Source organism: Nomascus leucogenys, chromosome 17, assembly GCF_006542625.1.
Source record: "Nomascus leucogenys isolate Asia chromosome 17, Asia_NLE_v1, whole genome shotgun sequence".
NCBI classification, from domain to species: Eukaryota; Metazoa; Chordata; class Mammalia; order Primates; family Hylobatidae; genus Nomascus; species Nomascus leucogenys.
The window spans coordinates 74,802,315-74,821,171 of NC_044397.1; the positions used below are offsets into that span (position 1 = coordinate 74,802,315).

General features: G+C 36.9%; 1 protein-coding gene and 1 pseudogene across 2 annotated transcripts in view; both read right to left on the bottom strand.

The window, feature by feature from the left end:
• Nucleotides 1-348: 348 nt before the first annotated feature.
• LOC100602540 lies at nt 349-2,580 on the bottom strand (annotated as a pseudogene). The gene is made up of 2 exons (XR_122165.4): nt 2,491-2,580; nt 349-2,419 (listed from the first exon to the last, which is right to left on the bottom strand). The product of XR_122165.4 is annotated as a 26S proteasome regulatory subunit 8-like (transcript).
• A 3,812-nt stretch (nt 2,581-6,392) lies between these two features.
• ZNRF2 (zinc and ring finger 2) overlaps nt 6,393-18,857 on the bottom strand; it is a 95,025-nt gene continuing 82,560 nt past the window's right edge. The window contains exons 4-5 of the mRNA XM_003270479.4: nt 11,642-11,721; nt 6,393-8,036 (exon numbers count right to left, since the gene is read on the bottom strand). Coding sequence (XP_003270527.2) covers nt 11,664-11,721 — 58 coding nt within the window. The 3' untranslated portion in view covers nt 6,393-8,036; nt 11,642-11,663. The remainder of the gene's footprint in view (nt 8,037-11,641; nt 11,722-18,857) is intronic.

The following is an 18,857-nucleotide window of genomic DNA, read 5'->3' on the forward strand; positions in this document are numbered from 1 at the left end:
TTTCATCATGTTGGCCAGGCTGGTCTCAAACTCCTGGCCTCAGGTGGTGATCCACCCTGCCTCGGCCTCCCAAAGTGCTAGGATTACAGGTGTGAGCCACGGTGCCTGGCCAACAACTTTTTTTTTTTTTTTTTTTTTTTGAGGCAAGAGTCTCGCTCTGTTGCCAGGTTGGAGTACAGTGGCACAATCTCAGTTCACTGCAACCTCTACCTCCTGGGTTCAAGCAATTCTCCTGCCTTGGCCTCCCGAGTAGCTGGGACTACAGGCGCACACCACACCCAGCTAATTTTTGTATTTTTAGTAGAGACAGGGTTTCACTGTGTTGGCCAGGATGGTCTCAATCTCTTGATCTCATGATCCGCCAGCCTCCGCCTCCCAAAGCATAGCAACTCTGTAAGAGTGTCTTGCTTTCCTCCTATGTTTGTATGTGCTAAGCTTTTTGCCTTGGGAATACTCTTCCCAAACTTTCCACTTTGCATGTTCCACATCCCCTAGAGCTATGTTCTATTTGTTCTTAAATACTTAAGTTTAATCACTCTCTTGCCGAGTCTGAATAACTTTCCTTTGTACCTCTACAACACCTTGTACATATGTCTACCAGAGCTTTTATTGTTCTCTATTACATGCTTGCTTGCTTTACTCACTAAAAATTCAGTTCCTAGAGATCAGCTGTCTTATATCTACATTCTTGGTCCATACAATCTGCAGAATCAAGTAGTGCTTTATAGGTGCTGATATAGTAAAGTCACTGGGTTTTAGTGAGAGTGGAAATCAGCACCCATAATGTTCTCTGTTATACCTAGGATTCTTCAAACACTTCAGTTAAGGTCTTAGATATTACTACTACACCTCATGACTCGAGAGAATACTAAAGTTATTCATAAATGGGCACAAATATGTTTGTTTACACTAGCCACTAACATTATTAAGTGTTTACTGTGTGTCTGGTGCTTACATACATGTACTTTTCTAATTAATCCTCACATCAACCCTGATGTAGGCAGTATTATCTCTTTTTACAAACAAAGTTGGTGGGGGGGGAGGGGGGGAGGCCTCTATCTTGCCCAGTGTCCCTAAGACTGTTTCCAGAACTCATGTTCTTACACTAGGAAACTCAATACCTTTAACATCATGAAAATTGTGCTTCAAAAGACTTTTTACTTTTTTTTTTTTCAAAACATAATGAAGCGTTACTAAATACAAGCTAAATTTTAAAAGTTATTGATTATACGCTAGCAGATCATCCCTCCCCAAAACTTTTATTTTTTTTTTTTTTTTTTTTTTTTTGCTTGTCCCATTGAGTTTTATTGTAGGGATACAGACAAAGGATGTCCACTCAATTCCATAGTTTCTTGATGGACATGTTTTTCCTCGCTGTCCTTTGGCATGTCCTTTGGCATGAGATAGGACTTTGGACTACCTCAAAGTCCTTCTGAGTGACATGGACTCACTGTTCAGGGCATACATGCCGGTTTCTGTGCACATGCCCTTCACTTCAGCCCGATGCTCCTGGCATAAGCTCAGCAATTTTTCTCAGGTTGATCCCCTGGGTCAGGTTCATTTCTGAGAATGAATCTTCAAAGTGTCCAGCCAGGCCTACTCATTGCGGGGTGGGAATTCAATTTTTCTGTCAATGTGCCCTGGGCAAAGCAGTGCCGAGTCCAGGATATCAATCGTATTAGTGGCCAGGATAAACCGTGATACTCTTGATGGCCTCAAAGCCATCCTCGAAGCATCGTCTGCTGCACTTCACTGTTCCCTCCAGCATCTCCCTCCAGCTCTGAGGAGCCGAAAGAGTTGATTTCATCCATGAAGATCACAGATGAGCATTTTCTCTGCCATCACAGAAATTCCCCAATGAATTTCTGTACCAATTCAGAGCCAGAGACATGAATAAAGGTACAGTCCCTATGATGAGCCAGAGCCCAGGCCAACAGTGTCTTCTAAGCAGCATTCCCTTGGGCTGTGCAATGCTTAGTGCCTTGAAGAGCTCGGGATGCTTAGCAGGCAGGTCGATCACTTCTTTGATCTCCTTGATCTGCCTATCCAGTCTACCAATCATTTCATAAGTCGAATCTGGTACTTCCTTCACCATCATCAGTGACACCAATGAGCCCACCTTGTTGGGTAGGATCTTGTACAAAGTGTAGCTGTCATTTCTTAGAACCACCAAGGAACTGGGAGTCTCATCACTGATGCTGATATTTTTGTCCACATCTACGACAAACTTGTCCTTGGGATGCACCTTGACCAACATTTTCTTCTTATCCATGGCCTGGACTACTTCCCTGACACAGGAGTCCTATTCCTGCAGCAGCTGTAGCTCCTCCTGTAATAGGCACACTTTAGCATTTAATTCATTCCTGTGCACCTGCCACCTCCAGAGGTTTTGGGTCTTATCATTCAAAATCAGCTGCAAATGCACCTGGAGTTCAGAACTGTTCCTTGTGGCTTTCCCGCATCCAATTTATATTGCAGTTGACCCTGGAGTTCTTCAATCTTGGACAGATAATACTGGCAGAGTCCACTGCCTGCCTTTTCCTCCTCCAACTCCATCTGCTGTGGTCCGTCAAGCGCCATCTTGTCTTTTCAGCAGAGAACGCTCCCCAAAACTTAACAGCTGTCCAATCATATTTCAATGACAACATTTACATATAGGTTTTACATCAGAAATGTCAAAGTACATCTTTTACTAATGGTTATTGTAACAAAGAGAGACTTCTTTGCCCATTACTAATACAAGCATTATTACTTATTATAGAATTTTCATTAATAATCTTAAATTCAATTTTGTGGGAATGGATATACAAAAATAAAGAAGCCATAACATTAATTCATGGTATTTTTCAGCATTCAGTTATTTCTTAGTTTTATTGCAATTCATTGTCAACTTCTAGGTAGAAGGGAGAATATGACAAATTTCCCTGAAAGCACTCTTCTCTTATTTTCTACTTCTAAATAATGGGATAATTTAGCAAGATCATTTGGGAGTTTTATTTATTAAAATATGAATAATGAGTTTTTCCATTTCAGCTTAGAATATACTAATACAAGTTTTTCCTAATACGTTTTCTCTGTCTTGTGATTGATGCTTTTGATACCTTATTTAACAGGAAAATACCTAAGAGAGAAAATTAAGGTGTTACAGAAAGAGTTGTGGAAACCATGAATAAAGCAATAGAGCCACGATTTTCAATGAAACTCACAAACGGTTATTATAAAGAAAGAAAATGTAATAGGCTAGTGTAATAAAGAACAGGATCACCAAATTCCAAAATCTCTTTTGCCTCTATAAGGGTCTGCTAACTGTATTATATGCACATAGGTACTCAAAATGCTACTAATAATCAAACCTTTTGAGATTTTGGTACCAGAATTACCGGTAACAGGATATAAGCAGAACTTTAAGTTTATCAAACATAAATCATTAGTACCTACCAATTTCAACCTACTAAGTCAGAAAAGGCATGAGAATTTAGTAATAGGAGAACTTTGTCATTTCCAGTGCCAGGACTAGGGGTCCTGACAGGTACCTCACTGTACAGGTCAGAGCTAAGAAACACAATGTTGGTTCATGTACAACACTGGCTCATAGAAAACACAATTTTATCACTTAAAATTTTTCATTTATTTCTGGGATGTTTGTTTATGCCACGCTATTCTTTGTCTCTCCATAAATAAGCAACCAAAAATCTCTCTTATTATTAGCCACTGGTCTAAAATTAATGGTAGCTTAAATATCTAAAAATAAACCAACCCCCTCCTCTAAGTACAGTAATGTTGCACTTTCAACTAAAACTAAGTATTAACATATCTGGTTTCCTTCAATGCCTTTCATTTTCCACAGAGAATCAGGTGACTTTGGAGACTGTGTGTCTCACATTTAATACAGGAATTATATGATTTAAAAAGAATATTCAGTTTCCTAGTTTAAGCAAGGCATTCACAAAATATGACACTCAAAGTATTGTTTGGATAAGTTACTACCTAGAAAGGTTTACCAGCTATTCCTGAATATGAATCACTACTACGAGTATACCACGTAGCAATTTCCTCTAAAGAAAACCAAACAATTTAGTTTTAGAACGAAATGATCTGGGAAGAAAAGAAAAGTAGATAGTAAAACAGAGAATTTAACTACTATTATTCACAACATAGCAAAGAAAAAATCAGAAGTTACACACTTCAGAAAAAAGGCAATAGGCCAAAGACAAATGTTGACATGCTAGAATTTTTTTTTTTTTTTTTAACTAAGAAAATACCTGTACAGGAACAAGGGACACTGAACAAGGGCACTTCACATTTAACCACTCATTGCCAATAGATACTGAGTTCACCTCAGGGTAAGAAAATGGTCCAAATGAATTAGAAGACTTCCAGCAAGTAACAAACTATACTCATATTTAATAAGCACCATTTACCTCTATGTAGTTTTATATAGTTCTCAGCAATTTGATTTATATGAGAGCTTCCTCTATGAAAGAATAAGATGATTTGGATATTACTATCAGTGCACAGTACGGATGCCAATTAGATGGTAAATTCAATTATTCTTAAATTTTAAAACAACAAGAGTTTCATGCTTTGTTCAAATATAGCTTATTTTTTGAAAAATTCCCCTCTCCCACTCTCCTAAGTTGGTACATAAAGTTAGGTAATATTTACATTGAATTTACAGTCTTTTTCATTTAAAACAATATCAGTATATCTTGCTATAAGATATTAATTTAAGTGATTGTTCTTAACTTCACTATACCCAAACTTAGCAATATGGCTGTGAGTCAAATAAACTTTGAAAAGGAACCTGCCATTTTCATTAATTCATTCAGACTGTAATCTTTGAAATACATATGGCAGATATGCTGAGGCTGGCCCGTCATTTTGGGGCTACATTTTAGTAAAGTAGCTAGTGAGTGAAAACGGAAATAACTATATAACATTTAAAAGAAATGTAAGACTTGCACTAAGAAACCAAAACCTACATGTTATGTAACATAACCTTTTTAATGTTGTTTTTGCTAACACAAAAAAGTTATACCATTATTTATATTTCAATCACAACATTGCTCTAAAACACAATCTATAATCCGTCTTGTAACCAGATCTGAAAAACACATATTCAGACTATTCTTAGTCTGTATCTCTGGCAAAAAGCCAAAGTAAAACAGAATAATTTTACTTTCTCCTAAACATTCTGGCAAGGGGGGGAAAAAAGGCCAGATCAAAGTAAGATGAGGATTCAAAATTGGCAATAAATCCATTATGGACAAACAGTGGCACTAAAGTAAAATTTCAGAACATATTGCTTTCTATATATGCACGTGTGATCTTATTTGAACATGAGTATTTACAAAGATTCTAGAAAGCTAAAACCAACTTGATAACCTAGGCTTTCAATCTTTATTGTACCCCCCTTAATAATTAGTTGTCAGTAGTTTCAGCTCAGTATTTAAATATCTATTGTGATTTTATATCTTATTTATACTATTCAGTGTTTGCATAATAGATTTACAAATATTTTAAGTGATATTATACAGAATATTACTTGTATTTTCCAGAATAACGACTTTGACTTTGAATAAAAACTGGAGCATTTGGGCTTTAAAAACATTTTTTCCCCCAATTTCTAAGTTGCTCTTTTTAGGAAGTCACTGATAGAGACTGAATTTAAAGTAAAAATGCCAATTTTGTAAATTTTGTCAAAAAAGGGATTGCTATAAACAGATTTAAGTGAATACTGTTCTAGACAAATATAATAATCAAGTAGCACTTGACACTGACAAACACTGAACTTTCTTTAAAACCATAGAAGCTTCTATTGTAGCAAATGCAGCACAGAACCTTATGACAAAGAGGGGCTAAAAAGTGAATTTAAGCCAATATAGGTTAAAAACTAAACAAGTGAACTATTAAATTGGTGCAAAAGTAATGGCAGGTTTTGCAATGACTTTTGCATTAACCTATCAGAAAATCAACTTCCAGGAGAATATAGTTAATCCCCACAGCTGTAATAAATCTCTTCCTTTAAGAATGGAGGACAACAAAATAATTCTCATCACAAGAGTATACTAGAAATAGAAAATGAATCAATTATTCACATTCTAAGAGGTTTTACTTGAGGGGATTGGGCAGGAGGGTATGAAAGCTTACAAAATCGAAAATGTGAAATAAAATGAATTCAAATTAAGACTTCATGGTAAGAGAAAAAAAAAAAAAACCAGAAAAAGAATCGTTTCCTTAAGGGACGAATATTTTCCATAACTAGTTAAAAAGCACCTATTAAACTGTGCCTTCAGCTGTCACAATGGAGGTTTTGGATTCCTTTAGCAATTGCAGCATAACAAAAGGCATTTCACAGCATAACTTCAGGGAAAATGTTATCTGATCTGGAATCATACAGAAAGCAATTAAAAACTCTTTAATTATTTATAATACACACATTTTTCTGGGTAGCAGCAGTTGCTCCTGTACTTGCCCTTTTAAAAAATGTGAAACAGAAGCAAGAAAGTAGGGGAAAAAAGTTAGAGAAGATTAAGAGTAGCAGCGTTAAATAAAACAGCAAATTCTTAAATACATTATGAGTAAAGAAAGATTAAAATAAGGAAACAGTACTTACTGTGCAACTTTCAGTTATACCAAGTAAAGTACACCACCTATTCACTGATAACATTTTCCCTATGTTGAAAACACAAAACCTACTTATCTATATTTTTGATATTTAAAAAAAAGACATTCACTATTATAGCCCTGACAATTCTTCCAGTATTTTTAACCATTCAGATGTATTATGTGGGAATATTTATTAACATAATTTTGTTTAACACATTTCTTTCTACACAAACTGAATTTAAAAGTGTCTATAACATTTTCAATTACAGTAATAAAACATGAATAAATTATAAATTAACAAAATCTTCGTATCTACTTTAAAAAATCATTTATCAAATGCTAACCTCCAGATTATCTGGAAAATTAAAGATGCAAATTGCTATAAACCTGGCATCCCAATTAAATTACAGTTTTTGAAGGTATATAAAATCTCCCTCAAATTCCAACATCTACTCCAGAAAATTTTATTGTACCCTTTTCTTAAGTTTACAGCCTGCTAAACATTTTACCCAAATGTGAGAGAACTGCCTGGAGATGCAAAGCACAATAAAATAATTAAGTGAAGAGAACAAACAAAAGATACCCGTTAAAACAGTTATTTTAGCTGGCAGCAGTTGAAATTGGTAATCTGTATTTTTTTAAGTTGCATAGCTGCAAGATGATTCACTGCTGATTAACTGCTGAGCAGTTTTAAGAGGATAAGAATATTTAATAAATTGCAATTCAGTAGAATATTCTATATTTAATTAAAATGTAATTATGTAATGTGATTTGCTCTTTGGACTGCATTCTGATATTAAACCTTTAATTTAAAAATATTAACATTTTAGCTTTCCTATGTAGAAGTCTATTTTCCACTTGTGGGGGAAAAAATGGAAGAACTTGAGATCATGGTCTACATTCAGATAATGTTTTTACTGCTTGATTACATTTCTTGGTTTCACATTTAAGACTTTAATTTATAAGAAGTAAATTATATGTTTTTCAATTTAAGAACAGATGAATGCAGAAACATTATGTTGGGGAAAACAAAGAGACCCCAAATTAAAAAATAAAACAAATCAAAACATAACTAGTTGTGCAGCTCTGGAGAACTTAATAAAAAGTAAATCAACTTTTAAATCAGTTAACTTTGGCGTCTGAATACAAAATGTTTATCAGTATTACCTATGTAGATGACTATTAAGGGATGTGCAGCATTTTCAAAATCCCTGTGTGTCCTTTGTATGCACGTTTGGTACACTGAGTTCTGTGGTCACTGTCCTCTCTTCAGCAGGGTTTTTTACCCCAGTACGATTGTCCATCTCTGTATTACCAAGTCTCACAAAACTCAGATTTCTGGCTGAGTATGCCTGCGTTTTTGTTTCTCCAGAGACAGATCTTCATATCCTCTTGGTTTTTCAAGCATCTTGTCAAGACAAGAAAACCTGTGTAAAAACAGATTTCCCCATGCACATTGCTTTAGTTACTCTAAGTTTTCATACCCTTACTTACTACTCTGAAAACTCATAAAATCAGTGATCTGGAGAAGAACAGATTAAGAAACAGAAGGATCAATTAAAGTTCAGTCACAAAAAATACATAACAAAGTCATTCCCCTCTCACAATAAGGACTACACCCAAGTAAAGAATGCACACACACGGAGATTTAAAATATTTCTCCCAAATAACTAAATACCCCAAAATAAGTACAGCAATTTTCTAACTAATCAAGACCACAAATACTCATGTCTCTCTATTTTGGGTTGACTATTACATTCTTAGGCTGAAGGGTATCAGAAACGTTGAGCTTTATGGCTACATAGTGCCTTACGAAATGTTTTAACAACACTGAATCCCCCTCAAACCCATATACCTTTAATCTAGGACTATTAAAAAGTATACAAAAATTTATCACTTGATAAATAAGAACAGAAGCAAAAATGTACAAGAGTGAAGATATTCCATGTCTATAAACTCATAAAAATGACTCTTCAAGACCCACAGAAGCAGACTCCATTGGTTTAGATTTCTGTAGGCACCTGATTAACAGAGTTCACCCTGCCCATGTAGTAGGCTAGCTTCAAATTCAGGTTCTATATTCGAAAACAAACAAATAAGCAAATACAACACTCATATGTAACATAAGAAAATGGAAATGTTGTTGAAGACCAACAGACATATGCATTTGAGCTATGAGATGAGATGTATGCTCCACATATCCCATAAGCTCACTGTGACACTAAAGGAAAACTTCAGCCGATGAAAGAAAAAAAATTTATACAATATAATTCCACCTCACCAAAAAAAAAAAAAAAAAAAAAAAAAAAACAAGCTTAGCAGCTCTATGGTCTAAATGTTTGTGTACTCCCAAAATTCCTATGTTGAAACCTAATCTGCAGTGCTATAGTATTAAGAGGTGGGGCCTTTGGAACATGATTAGGTGATGAGGGCTCTGACCACATGAATGCAGTTAGTATCCTTATAGAAGATTGAGGGAATCTGTTGTCCCACCACGTGAGGACACACAGAAGGTGCCATAAATGAGGAATGAGCCCTCATCAGACACCAAATCTACTGGCTGGCACCTTGATCTTAGACTTCCCAGCTTCCAGAACTGTGAGCACTGAATTTCTGTCATGTATAAATTACTCATCTAAGGTATTTTGTTATAGCAGCCCAAAATGCACTAAGAAAGACTAAAAAGACAAATTTTATCTATAGATGAAGGATTTAGATGTATTACTTTGGCATGTAAAATACTAAGACAAAAATTTCATTTTGTTAGCATCAGTTTTCAGTACTTCCCTTAAAATGCTTCTATAATTTTAGCCACAGTTTCATTTTGTCTCAAACATAAGGTGAAAATGAAGGCATTCCAAACCTTTTCTATGGTGAAATAAAAACATATGTGCACATATATTCAAAATACCACTCCACCACTATACTTCTCTTACCTAGCATTCTTACTTCCATTCACATTTTATTTATTTATTTATTTAGACAGGGACTTGCTACGTCACCCAGGCAGGAGTGCACTGGTGTGTTCATAGCTCACTGCAGCCTCCAACTCCTTATCTCAAGCAATCATCTGGCCTCAGGCGCCTAAAGTCCTGGGATTACAGGTGTGAGCCACAGTGCTCAGCCTCAATTCATATTTTAAATGTGTCAAGGCATGATCTGAGTAAGTTCACAGGAAAGGTTAAAATTTGACAGTCTTTTAGTACTCAACAGTTTACCAAAGCTTCCACATTTCACACGCACATGCGTAGTCTTATGACACTCAACTACAGTTCTCATTTCAGGTGCTATTGCTGCTATTATCTCAAATCTTCTCTGTCAATATTCTAATCTGCTACTCTTAAATCATCTTCCACCAACACAGCAACAGAATTCCTTGAGTGTGTTTATTACCTCAACACTTTAATTCTCGAATTTAAGAGAAGTTATTGAAATAAAAGGAAATGGGGGGACCATACAAGATTAGACCTCTGGATGTCAACTGGTCTAGTTCCCTGCCATCAGTCTCAGCCTCCCAGAAAAGCCTGCTGTTACTGTCTTGAGTCCCTGAACAAAGAGACTCTAACTCCTGAAACAATTCTAGGATTAGCTAAAATTCTCTGCCTTGATATAACAATCCAATGCTTTATATCATCTCTGCAAGTCTTTTCATAAAAGCTTTTTGTATATTTGAAGACAGCAATTAAGTTAACCTTTATTTTTTCAAAGCTAAATGATGTCAATTTAATGCACTTGCGAAATGTGAAAAAAAGCCCTATGAAAATACCCAATTGAGGTCAGCATTCAATTCACTAAACATTTTCAGACAACGCAGAACCATGAAAAACTTAAATCAGTGAACAAAACTAGTTTTTTTTTTTCAGTTGTAAAATGCAACTATTTTTTGCCTACTATATAGACAGGCACTGTATTACATGCTAAAGATATAAAAGTGAATGATTAAATTGAATGAATAAATTTATGATGCGACTTTTTGAAGAAAATGTTCCTACCTAAAAAGAGCAAAATTGCTAAGAACAGTATTTGGAACCAGAATGCCTGGATCCAAATTTCATCCCCACCAACAAACTAGTTATCTGACCTTGAAAAGTCAAGTTTCTTAACCTCTCTATCCTTAATTCCTTCATCTGCATAATAGGAGTAGTAATGGTACTGAGCTCAAAAGGGTTATTGTAACAATTAGACGAGTTACTAATAGATGTAAAATGCTTACAACAACACCTGGCACATAATAATACTAAATGATTAGAATTATTATTTTTTTGGTTTGGTTGTTTTTGAGAGAGTCTCGCTCTGTCACCCAGGCTGGAGTGCAGTGGCATGATCTCGGCTCACTGCAACCTCCACTTCCTGGGTTCAAGTGATTTTTTTTTTTTTTTTGAGACAGTCTTGCTCTGTTGCCCAGGCTAGAGTGCAGTGGCACGATCTCAGCTCACTGCCAGCTCCACCTCCTGGATTCATGCCATTCTCCTGCCTCAGCCTCCCAAGTAGCTGGGACTACAGGCGCCCGCCACCAGGCCTAGCTAATTTTTTTTGTATTTTTAGTAGAGACGGGGTTTCACCATGTTAGCCAGGACGGTCTCAATCTCCTGACCTTGTGATCCGCCTGCCTGGGCCTCCCAAAGTGCTGGGATTACAGGTGTGAGCCACCACACCCAGCCTCAAGTGATTCTTGTACCTCAGCCTCCCGGGTAGCTCGGATTACAGGTGTGCACCACCGTGCCCGGCTAATTTTTGTATTTTTAGTAGAGACAGTTTCACCATGTTGGCCAGGCTGGTCTTGAACTTTTGTCCTCAAGTGATCCACCTGCCTGAGGCCTCCCAAAGTGCTGGGATTACAGGCTGAGCCAGCGTACCCAGCCGACAATTAGAATTATACAATATTTTTAATGTAAGTTTTCTATGCAGTATCCTAAGTGTCTGAAACATACACATACACACTCATGCACCTCAATGAGTAAATGAATAAAAATTATGGTTTAGGATGTATAATTTGGGCTAACGCTTTAAAAAGTAATTACAAAAAAATTACCTATAAAACAGGAAGCTGACGCTTAATCTGAAGGGTGCTCAGGGCAAGATCTATTTACTTCAAACCATTCATCTATGCAGCTAGAAAAGAACAAAACCAGAAAAATTGAGATACTTATACTAATTATTTATACAATGACAGCCACAGTAAAAATACTTACTTCTTGATTTTATATTTTACAGAAAAAAATCAGCATTTTAAATTATATTTGGCATACATGCAAGCAACAGATAAGAATGTTTATTATATTTTGATTCTAAGTGATTAAGAAAAAAACCTTTGCAAAATTATGCTATAAAGTACTTTAAAGTTCTAACAGAACTACTTCCAAAAGATAATCTGAAGAACTACCACTTTACCAATATTCAAAACTGAATGAAAAATTTGGATAATTTCTCTTTTCAAAACAGTTATTCATTTATGCACATTATCAACCTGTTCATGTCACCTATAAATGTAATAAAAAACAGCTTTTAAATTTTAATCCTTGCCAATATTTCATCATTTTAAAGCTATATTTATATGTGATTATTGAATATTTAAATTCTATCCCACCATGTAATACATATACATACACAAATAAATATACCATAAATCGTTTGTATTTATGAAGTATTTTATGATCTTATTTTATTAGAAGCTAAATACTAGGGTGCATATGATCATTGTCATTGTTGATCTGCACTGTCCAACAGAGTAGACAAGAGCCACACACTTTAAGATTTATTTAAATAAAATAAAAATATCCAGTTCCTCAGTCACACTAGCCACATTTCAAGCACTCAACAGCAACATGGTTCACGACTACTCTAGGGGACAGCACAGATATAGAACATTTCCATTATGGTAGAAAGTTCTATTTCACAGTACCATGATAGGTGACAAAATCAAGGTCTGGTAACTAGCTATTACTTGCCTAACAGCTAGCAAGTTACCCAAGCAGGATTCAACCTGTTCAACATTTTCATTGGTGACGTATTTCAAATTTGTATATGCCGCAAAGCTACAAGACTTGGTTAATATACTGAAGGGCAAAACTAACATTTATCATCCTCATGTCCAGATAGGTTGGTTTGGTAGGTAAAAGTGGTAGACGAAATTAAAAAGAAAAAAGGTAGAGTACCACATCAACAGGTTCTTTCAAATATCTGAATTTCAGTTGCGATTAAGACTTTTGTTCTCTAAATATATATAGCCAGTTTGGCTTAAGACGTTGTTTTCAGTCTGCTCTCTACCACTTGGCCTTGGAAGTTCCACTGTGTCTACCAGAAAACCTCTTAAAACAAAATTCTGAGAATCAAATAAAATACTCCAGATGTGTTAATTCATAATATATCTGAATAGTATCTATTTGCGAGCTAACATGAGTACTCCTTATTTTACAACCAGTTAATTCTGGCTCATCATGAGAAAGTAATCATTTAAAACCCCAGGTCCTCTTCACATAAACGTCTATCAATCTACGTATGTTCCATTCTAAGCTATATTCATTTGTTATTTACATGATTACATTCCCTTCTCTCAGACCCAGCAGGAAAGCACTATCCTCAGTTTGGTATTTTTCATTTCTAGGCATCTTCTTACTCTATATAACTATATATGTGTATATTCTAAAACAACATATAGTACTGTTTCCATGTTTAAAATTTTAAATAAATGCTACCATAAAACAGCATTATGCTTTTTGTAACTTGCTTTTTTTGCTCAATTTGAGACTTGCAATTCTAAGTCCCTTGTTTTTATATTTTCGCTTTTTTTTTTTTTTACCGTACTTTAAGTTTTAGGGTACATGTGCACAATGTGCAGGTTTGTTATATATGTATCCATGTGCCATGTTGGTGTGCTGCACCCATTAACTAATCATTTAGCATTAGGTATATCTCCTAATGCTATCCCTCCCCCCTCCCCCCACCCCACAAAGTCCCCAGAGTGTGATGTTCCCCTTCCTGTGTCCATGTGTTCTCATTGTTCAATTTCCACTTATGAGTGAGAACACGTGGTGTTTGGTTTTTTGTCCTTGCAACAGTTTACTAAGAATGATGATTTCCAGTTTGATCCATGTCCCTACAAAGGACATGAACTCATCATTTTTTATGGCTGCATAGTATTCCATGGTGTATATGTGCCACATTTTCTTAATCCACTCTATCGTTGTTGGACATCTGGGTTGGTTCCAAGTCTTTGCTATTGTGAATAGTGCCACAATAAACATACGTGTGCATGTGTCTTTATAGCAGCATGATTTATAACCCTTTGGGTATATACCCAGTAATGGGATGGCTGGGTCAAATGGTATTTCTAGTTCTAGATCCCTGAGCAATCGCCACACTGACTTCCACAATGGTTGAACTAGTTTACAGTCCCACCAACAGTGTAAAACTGTTCCTATTTCTCCACATTCTCTCCAGTACCTGTTGTTTCCTGACTTTTTAATGATGGCCATTCTAACTGGTGTGAGATGGTATCTCATTGTGGTTTTGATTTGCATTTCTCTGATGGCCAGTGATGATGAGCATTTTTGCATGTGTTTTTTGGCTGCATAAATGTCTTCTTTTGAGAAGTGTCTGTTCATGTCCTTTGCCCACTTTTTGATGGGGTTATTTTTCTCTTGTAAATTTGTTTGAGTTCATTATAGATTCCGGATATTAGCCCTTTGTCAGATGAGTAGGTTGAGAAAATTTTCTCCCATTTTGTAGGCTGCCTGTTCACTCTGATGGTAGTTTCTTTTGCTGTGCAGAACCTCTTTAGTTTAATTAGATCCCATTTGTCAATGTTGGCTTTTGTTGCCATTGCTTTTGGTGTTTTAGTCATGAAGTCCTTGCCCATGCCTATGTCCTGAATGGTAATGCCTAGGTTTTCTTCTAGGGTTTTTATGGTTTTAGGTCTAACATGTAAGTCTTTAATCCATCTTGAATTAATTTTTGTATAAGGTGTAAGGAAGGGGTCCAGTTTCAGCTTTCTACATATGGCTAGCCAGTTTTCCCAGCACCATTTATTAAATAGGGAATTCTTTCCCCATTTCTTGTTTTTGTCAGGTTTGTCAAAGATCAGATAGTTGTAGATGTGTGGTATTATTTCTGAGGGCTCTGTTCTGTTCCATTGATCTGTATCTCTGTTTTGGTACCAGTACCATGCTGTTTTGGTTACTGTAGCCTTGTAGTATAGTTTGAAGTCAGGTAGCGTGATGCCTCCAGCTTTGTTCTTTTGGCTTAGGATTGACTTGGCGATGCAGGCTCTTTTTTGGTTCCCTATGAACTTTAAAGTAGTTTTTTCCAATTCTGTGAAGAAAGTCATTGGTAGCTTGATGGGGATGGCATTGAATCTATAAATTACCTTGGGCAGTATGGCCATTTTCACAATATTGATTCCTCCTACCCATGAGCATGGAATGTTCTTCCATTTGTTTGTATCCTCTTTTATTTCATTGAGCAGTGGTTTGTAGTTTTCCTTGAAGAGATCCTTCACATCCCTTGTAAGTTGGATTCCTAGGTATTTTATTCTCTTTGAAGCAATTGTGAATGGGAGTTCACCATGATTTGGCTCTCTGCTTGTCTGTTGTTGGTGTATAAGAATGCTTGTGATTTTTGTACATTGATTTTGTATCCTGAGACTTTGCTGAAGTTGCTTATCAGCTTAAGGAGATTTTGGGCTGAGACAATGGGGTTTTCTAGATATACAATCATGTCATCTGCAAACAGGGACAATTTGACTTCCTCTTTTCCTAAATGAATACCCTTTATTTCCTTCTCCTGCCTAATTGCCCTGGCCAGAACTTCCAACACTATGTTGAATAGGAGTGGTGAGAGAGGGCATCCCTGTCTTGTGCCAGTTTTCAAAGGGAATGCTTCCTGTTTTTGCCCACTCAGTATGATATTGGCTGTGGATTTGTCATTGATAGCTGTTATTATTTTGAGATACGTCCCATCAATACCTAATTTATTGAGAGTTTTTAGCATGAAGGGTTGTTGAATTTGTCAAAGGCCTTTTCTGCATCTATTGAGATAATCATGTGGTTTTTGTCTTTGGTTCTGTTTATATGCTGGATTACATTTATTGATTTGCGTATGTTGAACCAGCCTTGCATCCCAGGGATGAAGCCCACTTGATCATGGTGGATAAGCTTTTTGATGTGCTGCTGGATTCAGTTTGCCAGTATTCTATTGAGGATTTCTGCATCAATGTTCATCAAGGATATTGGTCTAAAATTCTCTTTTTTGGTTGTGTCTCTGCTCGGCTTTGGTATCAGGATGATGCTGGCTTCATAAAATGAGTTAGGGAGGATTCCCTCTTTTTCTATCGATTGGAATAGTTTCAGAAGGAATGGTACCAGTTCCTCCTTGTACCTCTGGTAGAATTCAGCTGTGAATCCATCAGGTCCTGGACTCTTTTTGGTTGGTAAGCTATTGATTACTGCCACAATTTCAGAGTCTGTTATTGGTCTATTCAGAGATTCAACTTCTTCCTGGTTTAGTCTTGGGAGGGTGTATGTGTCGAGGAATTTATCTATTTCTTCTAGATTTTCTAGTTTATTTGCGTAGAGGTGTTTGTAGTATTCTCTGATGGTAGTTTGTATTTCTGTGGGATAGGTGGTGATATCCCCTTTATCATTTTTTATTACATCTATTTGATTCTTCTCTCTTTTCTTCTTTATTAGTATTGCTAGCGGTCTATCAATTTTGTTGATCTTTTCAAAAAACCAGCTCCTGGATTCATTAATTTTCTGAAGGGTTTTTCGTGTCTCTATTTCCTTCAGTTCTGCTCTCATCTTAGTTATTTCTTGCCTTCTGCTAGCTTTTGAATGTGTTTGCTCTTGCTTCTCTAGTTCTTTCAATTGTGATGTTAGGGTGTCAATTTTGGATGTTTCCTGCTTTCTCTTGTGGGCATTTAGTGCTATAAATTTCCCTCTACACACTGCTTTGAATGTGTCCCGGAGATTCTGGTATGTTGTGTCTTTGTTCTCATTGGTTTCAAAGAACATCTTTATTTCCACCTTCATTTTGTTATGTACCCAGTAGTCATTCAGGAGCAGGCTGCTCAGTTTCCATGTAGTTGAAAGGTTTTGAGTGAGTTTCTTAATCCTGAGTTCTAGTTTGATTGCACTGTGGTCTGAGAGACAGTCTGTTATAATTTCTGTTCTTTTACATTTGCTGAGGAGTGCTTTACTTCCAACTATGTGGTCAATTTTGGAATAGGTGTGGCGTGGTGCTGAGAAAAATGTATACTCTGTTGATTTGGGGTGGAGAGTTCTGTAGATGTCTATTAGGTCCGCTTGGTGCAGAGCTGAGTTCAATTCCTGGGTATCCTTGTTAACTTTCTGTCTCATTGATCTGTCTAATGCTGACAGTGGGGTGTTAAAGTCTCCTATTATTATTATGTGGGAGTCTAAGTCTCTTTGTAGGTCACTCAGGACTTGCTTTATGAATCTGGGTGCTCCTGTATTGGGTGCATATATATTTAGGATAGTCAGCTCTTCTTGTTGAATTGATCCCTTTAGCATTATGTAATGGCCTTCTTTGTCTCTTTTGATCTTTGTTGGTTTAAAGTCTGTTTTATCAGAGACTAGGATTGCAACCCCCACCTTTTTTTGTTTTCCATTTGCTTGGTAGATCTTCCTCCATCCAGTTATTTTGAGCCTATGTGTGTCTCTGCACATGAGATGGGTTTCCTGAATACAGTACACTGATGGGTCTTGACTCTTTATCCAATTTGCCAGTCTGTGTCTTTTAATTGGAGCATTTAGCCCATTTACATTTAAGGTTAGTATTGTTATGTGTGAATTTGATTCTGTCATTATGATGTTAAGGTGGTTATTTTGCTCATTAGTTGATGCAGTTTCTTCCTAGCCTTGATGGTCCTTACAATTTGGCATGATTTTGCAGTGGCTGGTACCGGTTGTTCCTTTCCATGTTTAGTGCTTCCTTCAGGAGCTCTTTTAGGGCAGGCCTGGTGGTGACAAAATCTCTGAGCATTTGCTTGTCTGTAAAGGATTTTATTTCTCCTTCACTTATGAAGCTTAGTTTGGCTGGATATGAAATTCTGGGTTGAAAATTCTTTTCTTTAAGAATGTTGAATATTGGCCCCCACTCTCTTCTGGCTTGTACAGCTTCTGCCGAGAGATCCACTGTTAGTCTGACGGGCTTCCCTTTGTGCGTAACCCGACCTTTCTCTCTGGCTGCCTTTAACATTTTTTCCTTCATTTGAACTTTGGTGAATCTGACAATTATGTGTCCTGGAGTTGCTCTTCTAGAGGAGTATCTTTGTGGCATTCTCTGTATTTCCCGAATCTAAATGTTGGCCTGCCTTGCTAGATCGGGGAAGTTCTCCTGGATAATATCCTGCAGAGGTTTTCCAACTTGTTTCCATTCTCCCCGTCACTTTCAGGTACACCAATCAGACGTAGATTTGATCTTTTCACATAGTCCCATATTTCTTGGAGGCTTTGTTCGTTTCTTTTTATTCTTTTCTCTAGACTTCTCTTCTCGCTTCATTTCATTCATTTCATCTTCCATCGCTGATACCCTTTCTTCCAGTTGATTCCATCGGCTCTTGAGGCTTCTGCATTCTTCATGTAGTTATCGAGCCTTGGCTTTCAGCTCCATCAGCTCCTTTAAGCACTTCTCTGTATTGGTTATTCTAGTTATACATTCGTCTAATTCTTTTTCAAAGTTTTTAACTTCTTTGCCTTTGGCTTGAATTTCCTCCTGTAGCTCGGAGTAGTTTGATCGTCTGAAGCTTTCTTCTCTCAACTCGTCAAAGTCTTTCTCTGTCCAGCTTTGTTCCGTTGCTGGTGAGAAACTGCGTTCCTTTAGAGGAGGAGAGGTGCTCTGCTTTTTAGAGTTTCCAGTTTTTCTGCTCTGTTTTTTTCCCCATCTTTGTGGTTTTATCTACTTTTGGTCTTTGATGATGGTGATATACAGATGGGTTTTTGGTGTGGATGTCCTTTCTGTTTGTTAGTTTTCGTTCTAACAGACAGGACCCTCAGCTGCAGGTCTGTTGGAGTTTGCTAGAGGTCCACTCCAGACCGTTTGCCTGGGTGTCAGCAGTGGTGGCTGCAGAACAGCAGATTTTCGCGAACCGCAAATGCTGCTGCCTGATTGTTCCTCTGGAAGTTTTGTCTCAGAGGAGTACCCGGCCATGTGAGGTGTCAGTCTGCCCCTACTGGGGGATGCCTCCCAGTTAGGCTGCTCGGGGGTCAGGGACCCACTTGAGGAGGTAG